The sequence below is a fragment of the Echinops telfairi genome, unplaced genomic scaffold, assembly GCF_000313985.2.
Source record: "Echinops telfairi isolate 266 unplaced genomic scaffold, ASM31398v2 ScPeMD7_31;HRSCAF=116, whole genome shotgun sequence".
NCBI classification, from domain to species: domain Eukaryota; kingdom Metazoa; phylum Chordata; class Mammalia; order Afrosoricida; family Tenrecidae; genus Echinops; species Echinops telfairi.
The window spans coordinates 63,528,020-63,538,499 of NW_022103928.1; the positions used below are offsets into that span (position 1 = coordinate 63,528,020).

Here is a 10,480-nt window from a genome sequence, read left to right on the forward strand (position 1 = left end):
AGTGTTCTTCTGGCTTCCTTCCCCCCACTTGTTATCCACTAACTCTCTTTATCCCCATGGTCCGAGATTAGATCCTGCTTCTTCCAGGTAGCCTTCCTCGGTCACCCCAACCCTCCCTCCCTCCCTCGTCTGTGGGGCTGGGTAACTTTCAGTCGGTAATCAGAGCACCCGCGGAATGTAGAATTTACCAAGTCGCTTCAAAAAGATGACAAGAAAAGCAAAGGAAGTGCACAAGGGCCACACGCAGGCTTTGATGTGTTTGCCTCTGGTGCGTGACTGAGCTGTTGGGTGGTGGCCAGAAGAGAACCCTTTGACAGGAGTCCTCTTCAGAGTCTGCACTGCCTTGTTCTCACTGCTGCCAGCAAACTGCCCCGGGCCTTGCTCAACTTTCCCATCTGCCACGAGCCCTCAGACCTGCATGGCGCTGAGCCTCTGTGGCTGGTGGAGAGGCCTCCTTCTCCACGGCAGGCCTTTCAGTCTGTGAGTTCTCCCAAACAGAATGGTTTCTGGGCCTTGGTGAGACTGTACCAATCTCCCATTGGATGTAAGATGGTCATCTCGAGTTTGAAACGCTCGTGTCATTTAGCTCGAATCTATCGTCACTCTTACCCTGGGTTTCTAATTGTGAGCCAGGAAGGGAACATCCAATTTTCCCTCCCAATCCTCCATATCTTGATTCCTTGATAGTTTTTCCTTAGTCTGGAACTAAGAACCTTGACTTGTCCTCCATTACACATATCCGTCTATCATTCAATAAGAGCTATTGGCCAACTCATGGAATTCGTAGTGAGGATGGGCCGGCTATAGTATCACTCTAGCCAAAAGGTCCCGAATCATCATGGAGTCATTGGAGTCCACTTCTCAGAACCCCGGAGCCATGGACGATGGCTCACAATGCTCTCATCGTTCATAGGTGTCTTTTGTGCTGTGATCCAAAGGGGATTTCCACAGTGGTGCAGTGATGGTAGACTCCTTCAGGAGAACAGTAAAATTTGGACAGGCTGGTTTATGAAAGCTAAAAGCCTGTTATATGTATGTTGGTACGCATGGACGACATGTGGCCATTTAGTGACTACTTACTTGCGGCCCAGGCATGACACCACATTTATAACACACATTGTCTCATTTAATTCTCACTCCCAACTAAGGAGTCATTCACTGTTACTATCCCCAAATTACTGCGGAAGCTGGGCGTCCACGCCTCAGGTCCTTGCCAAAGGCGGCACTGCCAGACTAGCAGATTCAGGTTCCCATTCTGAATGCCTCGCTCTCCGGCTCCAGCACACACTGCCCTTCAGCCCTTGCCTGTGGCAGGGCTGGCGTGGCCACATCCAGAACACACAATTCCTACACAGGAGACACCAAATGTGGAGGCCATGCTGGTCTACACACTTAGATAAGCTGGATAAAATCACAAGACAAAAATTGCTTAGATCCACCCCCCCAAAAAATCTTAGGATACATGGTACTGGAAGCCAACCCTAACATTCATAGCTAAGCATGAAAGACTAATACTCTGCTGCTGACAGAAAGCTCTGGACAGAGAGAGCCATCTTTAAAGCCTGAACTAAACACTATTTGGGAAAGATATTTATGGTGTTTATATGGTGCAGAAACTCCTCAATACACAAAACTCTGATGACACTTATTCTCAGGCAGTCAGTACTAGTCAGATGCCTGATAGAAGCCCATCCCCAATCCAGAGTGACCAGCAACTCGAAATATTTTCCTTTACAACAGAAATGACAATATTACAGATCAGTTCACAGTCAAAACCGGCAAAACACATGCACAAACAACCCACCACAAAAGATGGTGAACACACGGGAAACACAGATTGAAGTCCCTCGAGCAGTCTGAGGAGGGCTGCAGTCAGGGACAGGGGCTTCAGAGTAACAGGCTGCATGGCATTATGCACAGCTTTGCAAACAACACTTTCAGGGGTTCAAAGGAAAAGGTCGGCAATACTAAAAATCTGATGGAATCTGTAAGCAGAAGACTACCTCAAAAGGAAGTTAACTGGAATACACATCGCAAGGACTGAATCAGGAGAAAAGTACATACACACATAAAAACAAACCTATTTCAAGACACACTTGAGGAAATTTCAGAACAATAACGATGCGGTATTTCTACAAAGCCATCAGGAGGAGAAGTCAAGCTACTTACAAAGATGCACAAGGCAGTAGGATACCAGTGGGATACTCTCCCCACAGGACAACATTGAGAGACTGCGGAGTGCAGTGACCCATGCCGAGTACACATTAAATAAGATGCTCTAGACCAGTGGTTCTCAATCTTCCTCACGCTGCCACCCTTTCATACAGTTCCTCCTGTGGCGGTGACACCCCCCCCCAACCATAACATTACTTTCATTGCTACTTCATCACTGTCATTTTGCTATTGTTATAAATCAGGCGACCCCTGTGAAAGGGTCGTTGGACCCCCAAAGGGGTCTTGATCTATAGGTTGAGACCGTTCCTCTAGACAAAGGAGAAAATTTAACCACCATTCCGGAAAGCACCCTGAAATCACTCTACACTAAAAGCAGTGGGGGCCAAATTGACAACGTTAATAAATTATTTAATTGGGTTCAAAACATAGTAGAGCTATCAATAAACTGAAAAGGCAACTTTCAGGTGATAACTATGTGGAAACGGTATGTGTATGGGTTTAAGTGTTAAAAATTATGAATCATCCCAGCCATTCAAGAACATAAAGTCAAACAATTTATAAAATGGGCAAGGGACTTGAGTAGACTTTCTCCAAAGAAGGGCCAGGGAGTGCAGAGGCATTGCTCAGAAAGATCAGGCCTGTGGGAGGTAGGACTTCTCCACCACTAGTTTGGCTGTTCCTTTGGACGCGGGGGAGGTGCACTGGTGAGACTGGGGGGAAATTGGAGCCCTTTGCAGATGTGATGTAATCTTAACATGATGCCGCCACGGACACAAAAACAGCCCTTTGAAACGTAGAACGACCGCATGGCCGAGCAATTCCGCTCCTAGGAGCATACCCACCAGACTGTGAGGCAGGGATCGGAACAGGTATTTGAGTTCCGGCAGTCGTCACCGTGAACTAGAATCAACTCAGAAGTGGCAACACATCTGCAGAGAGCAGAGCCATGGTTCCCGTTCTCTCAGCAAACAAAGCAAGGGGAGCCCCAGGGCCAATTCCAAGGACAAAGAGGGCTGCTCCACCGGCACAGAGAACAGGTTTGCATGTATGATCAGGCTACAAGATACATGGCAGTGCATCTTCAAAATATAAAATGCAAAATGAACTGCATGACATGAAGAAGTTCAACCAACCAACCACAATGCTGGTGAGGAGCTGGCATGTTAAGTAGCTTGACATCAACAGTAAATAGGAAGATTTGCCCCAGTAGATACATACTGAACCCCGGACAAGCTACTACAGAATGCAACTTGTTTAAACACACACAGGGACACAGAAAACACAGAGCGTCTCCACCAAACAAAAAGGACATTTTAAGCAGAATGCAATGGTGCCTTAGATATCAATAATGAAGAGATAAGAGTTAGGAGATTCTGTATCACTGTTTTCAAAAACACAGAGCAGAACATGATGATAACAGAAAACCGGGAGAGGTGAACACTGAAACCCTTTAGCTGAGATGTACGGGGATGGACTGGAGCGCGCACACAGGCAGCTGCAGGCACAAACCAAGAACATCATATGCAAAAACTTAGCTCTTAAAAGAGTGTGACACCCCCACCCCCAGACACAGGGTAATCATACAGACAAGAAGCTGACCAAATAAAACGGAATGAGAAAGGTACAACAAAGAGTCTTAGACCACGGAAACAATGATGCCTTCTTAAAGGACAAGAAGGAGAAACACATCTCTGTCAGTGTGAAGACGGAGGGGGAGGGGAGCACAGGAGACCAGGGGAGAGGGAGGGACAGGGAATCCATGAGGACCACCAAGAATTTAAACAGGAACAAAGAACAACTACAGTAGCATCTTTTAAACCAGCAGTTCTCAAGCTGTGGGTCGTGGCCCCTTGGGGGGTCAAACGATCCTTTCACAGGGGTCGCTCAATTCATAACAGAAGCAAAATGACAGTGATGAAGTAGCAACGAATATAATTTTATGGTTGGAGGACACCACCACATGAGGAACTGTATTAAAGGGTCCTGGCATTAGGAAGGCTGAGAACCGTTGTTTTAAACCAAAATAGAATGTAATTAACACATGCTCTCCAATAAACTTGAAAACAGATGGAAATGAGCAACTTTCTAGAAACATCATCGCTAAAGCCATTTCAAAAAGAAAGAGTAATTCAAATCATTAAAGAAATTAGTCGTTGTAAATCTAGCTACATACACAAAATCCCATCAATCATCGATAACTTTATAGATAAGTTTCAGTAAACATATGAAACAGATAATTCAATCTCATACAAAATATCACAGATAGTAGAAAATGAGGAAAACTAGTGATATTCTCACTACTTCTATTCAACAATGTATCAGAAGTCCAGAACAGTAAACATGCGCGCGCACACACACACACACACACTCACAGTTAAGAATGACAATTAGAAAGTAAAATTTCACTAATGATATTATTGCCTATGCAAGAAGTCCAAGATAATGTATACACAAGCAATTCGATCCAAAAGATCATTTAGCAATTTGCTATGTACAATCCATTCAATGTACATAAATCACTGATATACTAATAGCAGTTACCAATTAGAAAATGTAACTTTAATAGGTATCACTTATGATGACAAGAAAGGTATATACTATGTTTTTAGCCTTTCATAAATAAAATTGTTATACTGTATTAAAGGCATTGAAAAAGGTGTATATAGAGCTACACAGTTTATGAATGAAGAGGTCCAATATTTAAAACAGCAGTTGGCTTCAAATTCATCTATATCAAACATATTGCTTTTAATCAAAATCATATAATTCATTCCGGTTTAACAAAGTATGCCAAATTTAATATCGGAAATTAAAAAGTCAAGAATAGCCATGTAAATTAGAAGGGAGGGGGCACTCGCTCTCCTAACTAGCAAGTCATCGTTGAAGTGCTGATCCTTAGAGAGGTATGGCATGGACACGCCACAGGGTGAGAAACAAACCTGCAAGCAGACCAGAGCTCAGCCCAGCACGGGGGCATCCCAACCACTCGTGGGAAATGGAGAGCTTGGTTAACATACCAACAACACAGGAAAGGATGAAATCAGAACTCCACGCGATGACACGCACACATCAACTCCAGAGGGATTCGAGTCCTGCGCAGGAAAGGCGGTGCTTGAAAGCCCTCAGAAGGACATTATCGGAGAATGTCTGTCTCATGACCCCAGTGCTGCTGCTCCATTCAGACCAGACCGGAGCACGTACACCGGTATAGGTAAGGGATGGGAGCTCAGAACACACGGAATCCAGGAACAGGAGTGGGAATAGAGATACCCGAAGGGGAGGGGGAAGGAGGGGAGATGGGAGACGGGGCTACCGATCACAATGACCGACACATAACCATACACCCCTCTCCAGGGGGAATAACAGCAGAAAACATGGGGGAAGGGAGACAGCGGTTGGTGTGAGATATGAAAACAATAATAATTTATAATCTATCAAGGCGTCATGAGGCGGTGGGGGAGGGAGGGGAAAAAAAGAGGAGCTGTTACCAAGGGCTCAATAGAAAGTAACTGTCCAGAAAAGAATGATGGCAACGTACGTACAAACATGCCTGATGCAATCGGTGTATGGATTGTAAAAAGAGTTCTAAGAGCCCCCAATAAAATGATCGTTTCATATAAAGGGGAAAAAAACCAAGACACCAAGTCATGAAAGAAAAGAGGGATAAATTAGACTATATTAAAATAAGAGTGCAGAAAACTCTACTCAACAAGACGTCTCTAAAAGTAGAAGATACTCCCCCAATGACTAGGAAGACACATGCACTCATAAACAAATAGAATCTAGAACATAAGGAATATCCAAACCAAAAAATTGGACCCAACCACCCAATTCAGGAGCCTCACGGGAACAAAGAGGCCAGAAGTCCAAGGAATCAATAAACCTGTTAAAGTAGCATCGGCGTCATTAGTCATTGGTGAAATATGGACATGCAGACACTGGGAGACCCACACCATTTCACCAGATTTGGGAAAAGACAAAGGCCGGATTAGTTTTAAGGATGTGATATAAGAATTCCTTGAGCCGGCTTTTAAATGATCAACCATCCATGTGTGAAAAGATCCACTGGGACTTCTCCAACCAGTAAGAACCTGGACGGAGAAGGCTCCCCCATTCCCGCATGTGTTCTGTGCAGCTGAACGCTGGCCACCCTTGGGAGGACCTCACAGACCCAGCGCTGCTTCTTCCCAGCTGACGGGACACGCTCTCACACAACAGAGCAGCCATGCTTTCCCTCTCTCTGCAAGCCAACTGCATGTCCCACTCGCCCGTGGGGTGTGTGTGTGCGGGGGGGTGAAGGGTGGGGGGGCTTACTTGGAGCAGTCTTCACACGCAATGTTCCCGGTGGTCTCCTTGATGGTGCGCTCCGAGACAAACGCGGGGTACTCCGTGTCACAAGGTTCCAGGGTGTACTTCAACTTCTGGGCTGCAGGGATATGGGGGTGCGGGGAGAAAGGGATCAAGAACTCAGAGTGCGCTCCAGATTGTGAGCCCCGCCCAGAGCAGCTGAGAATGGAGTTTGGCTCCCCAGGCTCTGGGTTTGGTTCTAAGCCCCGCAGGATCCCATGTAATTTTCTAACTGGCAGTTGCAGAAGTCTGCCAGCCTGACTCACCTACAACCTGAGCTTAGAACCCCCACAAGTCAATTCTATTAAAAATCTGAGGCGCCCACACTGCTTCGTAACCACAAACAGGTGTTGTGTTACTTCGTTGCAGGCATCACCACATTTCATGATTGTTGTTACTGTACTATTTAGCCAAAGGTGTCTTAGCGTGTCTTTCTTTGGTGTTTTCTATGCATAGAAAGGTACACTGCAGATCATGATAGACATTTGACTGCTGTTACATGTGAACCATTCCTAAGTGCTCTGCCTTTGGATTTAAAAACAGATTCAGGGAAAAAAACCTCATTTGTAATCTGGGGAAGGCCTGAAGTCAAATCATTTTGCCTGCCAAGCTATGCTATAACCTCTAATTCCTCGCGCAGTTGTCTTGGCATTATCAACTATCACTGATGCATCAGAATTCTACTTTCTGGGACAACATCAGTCACCAGGGCTCTGACCTCAGCCTCACTAGAGCTTAGCAACAATGCAGATGTATAGCTGAATAAATATGTAAAATATAAGCTAGACCACATTATTTAGGGTGAGACAGAGGTCATGATACAATTGCGTGGTTTTATTATAGAAGGAAAATAGTAAAATACGTAATGCCTTTGTACCAAAGCCACAAACCGAATCTTACTATTTTGAAGCTCTTTGTCCAATAGTGTATACACCTTGTCAGTTTTCACACAGTCAATAGCCTGGGGCGTGCAGGCCCAGGAGCTCAAACACTCTGCTGCTAACTACAATGTTAGTGGTTCAAACCCACAGCTGTGCTGCAGGAGGAAGATGTAGAGGCAGGCGGTCTGCTTCCATGATGATCAGACAGCCTCTTGGCCCCATGGGGAGGTTCCTGCCTGTCCCACAGGGCTGTGGGGTTGGACTCCCCTGGGTGACTTGCTTTGTGTTGTAGTTTGGTGGAGGAACACATAGTAAGTAGGTGATGGGCAAAATCTTTGTGACGAAATGATTGAAATAAATTACACCCAGGAGGCAAGTAAGAAAAAAATGTGATTTGATTCGTTTTAAACTGGGGATAAGGTAAAACCACATATCAGAGGTTACGGAACACTGTCGGGGCCACGGTGAAACTCTGTCTGGGCTGGTGACCACGAATGGCGGAGAATTCAAAGCAGAAGCAGTTATTTCCCCAGGAGAAAGAAGAGGCTGGCTGCTTCCATGATGATTTACTGTCTCAAACTATAAGACAGTGTGGTCCAGTACAACTCACTAGGACACAGTACAGGACAATAGAGACGTCGGGTCTCGAGGACCCCAAGGAACAGCTCCACTCTGCCAGCTGCGGTCACTATGAGCTGGAAACCAGTTCTGGACAGTGGCTTTGGCGAGGGTGGTGGTGCGCGTGAGCGACGTGAAGCCGGGCATGCCACGGTCATTAGTACTGGGCGCAGACATCATGAGTGCCGAGTGCACCTCAGCTAGGAAGCACAAGCAACACCCGGAGCGCCCTGCTGACGTCACTAACATTAAAGTGGCGACGGTACTGCGCACGGGGAGACAGGACAGCATGGCGGTCAGCAGGAAGGTTCTGAAGTGGGGAAGTTGATTGTACAAATGCCTGATCTGCTGCTTTCAGTTCATCCCCAGATTCTCCCCTGGCAAGCGGCAAGGCTGATAGCACCGTAGAATGCATAAACATCAACCTTCGAGGACTCAGGGAGCTGAAATGGCATTTTTGAATGACAACATCAGATGGCTTACTAGGCTGGGAATGCAAGAGCCAAGAGAAAAGGAATTGCATTCACCATCAAAAAGGATATTTCGAGATCTATCTTGAAGTACAGTGCTGTCTGTGTAGGATACTAATATCTATCCCCATGCAAGGAAACGCCGTCAATACAACTGTTACTCACACACTATGCATCAACTACTAAAAGCAGCAATGCAGAAAGTGAAGAAGTCTACCAACATCTTCAGTCTGAAATTGATTGAGCACACAATCAGGATGCATGGACCAGTACTGGTGATTGGCACGCAAGCGTTAGAAACAAAGAGGAAGGGACAGTAGTTGGAAAATATGGCCTTGGTGATAGACGTGAAGCTTGAGGTGGTGACAGGATTTTGCAAGACCAATGACTTGCTCCTAGAAGATATACTTTTAACAATACATGAGGACTTCTCCAGAGGGAACAGAGATGTCCCATGGACGACGTCTGGGGGAAGAGGCGACGGGGAAGCCCACTATCAGCAGCCGACTAAGGCAGCCAGGCCCAAAGGTGGGGCAGTGGAAGGTCAGGCTGAAAGAAAACAAGCCCACAGATCCAACTACGCTCTTGAGTCTCTGCCGCCTGGATTTGAGAACACTCCAGAACAGACGCGATGCCCTGAACACTAATGAGAGAAGACCTGAGGCCTGAGGAGCGGTGGGACGACATCAAGACCATCGGACCTCAAGAAGTCAAAGGTCACTGCAAAGACAGTCAAGATGGAAGCACAAGCGGAGCAAAGGCAGGATGTGCCAAGATATCCTCTCGCTTGGATCCACAACCCATGCGCAAGGAAGCAGCAGTGGAGAGATCACAGGAGGCACTGCACTGCACCCATCTTCTGTGCGACACCAACATCTGTGCCCCGAGGATCGCAAACTGTGCGATCCAGAGCCCGAGAGGGACTAGGATCAGAGCTCCCACGGCGAGATGCTGGTTTGCAGAAGGCTACGGATGACAGTGGAGGCCCGAGATACATTTGTGAGATCTAGACAGGGAATAAGCCTCCCATAATGGAGGGACAGGAATAAACTGGGTACCAAGCAGAGTGTTGGAGGGATGACTATGGTAGATTAAAACATCAAACCTGACTTGAAGGGTTAAAGCCTTGTATGTGACCTCCCCTCTGAGACAACTGGGCTTGCTTGGGTTTTCAACATTTTCTGTCCTTTTTTTTCATATTGGGGTTTATTTCTGGTGTATTTTTTCATGTGGGTAGCCTTTTCGAATATTTTAAAGCATTTTTCTGTTTTTTGGCATTATGAAACCCAGGAATGAAGAATCTATAGAAACAGTAATTATAATAAGTGTTCCTCGGGGGTGGGGGTAAAAGCTTGCTGATAGCAAGGAGTTCAAGAAAGGAAGGACGTGCTTTGAAACTAAATGTGGTAGCAATTGTACAATACTGCTCAATATGAATGAACTATGGCATGGTATGGTGCCTGGATTAGCTCCTAGTAAAATGGTTTGGGGGAGGGGGACACACCTAACTTTTGTGCAAGACTCTTTAAAGCGTCGAGAAGCAGGGACTCAGGTGCTTTGAGGACTGAGGTGCACCTGACCCGAACAGTGGCATTTTCAATCAGCCCACACACATCAGAAATTCGGACATTGAATAAGGAAGGCCAAAAAAGAACTGATGTACGTCCTTGAATCATGGTGCTGGAGGGAATACTGAAAGGACACCGAGCCTTGCCTGGTGTCCTTGAGGGAGACACAGGAACTTTCAGATCAAGCTCTGGCCGGTCACCTCGCGTTGACACAGCGTGGCTTCCCACAAAGCCCTTCCTCGGTCTGGAGCGCCGTGGGAAACGCAAGGTCGGTGCCGGCCGAGCCGGTGCATCTAGGGGACTTGACGCCAACAATGAAGGCAGCCAGCAAGAGCGTGGGCACTGCTTAAACTCACGGCCATGCCAGATTCAATGCCCGCCTCTCGGCGAGTACAGATGCAGGGGGAGCATGGGGTTTGGC

The 10,480-nt window shown here is 46.5% G+C and overlaps 1 protein-coding gene across 1 annotated transcript in view; it reads right to left on the reverse strand.

Annotated features, from left to right (window-relative positions):
- CACNA2D3 (calcium voltage-gated channel auxiliary subunit alpha2delta 3) overlaps nucleotides 1-10,480 on the reverse strand; it is a 982,973-nt gene that overhangs the window by 30,953 nt on the left and 941,540 nt on the right. The window contains exon 37 of the mRNA XM_004702433.2: nucleotides 6,490-6,601. Within this exon, the coding sequence (XP_004702490.1) occupies nucleotides 6,490-6,601 (112 nt within the window). The remainder of the gene's footprint in view (nucleotides 1-6,489; nucleotides 6,602-10,480) is intronic.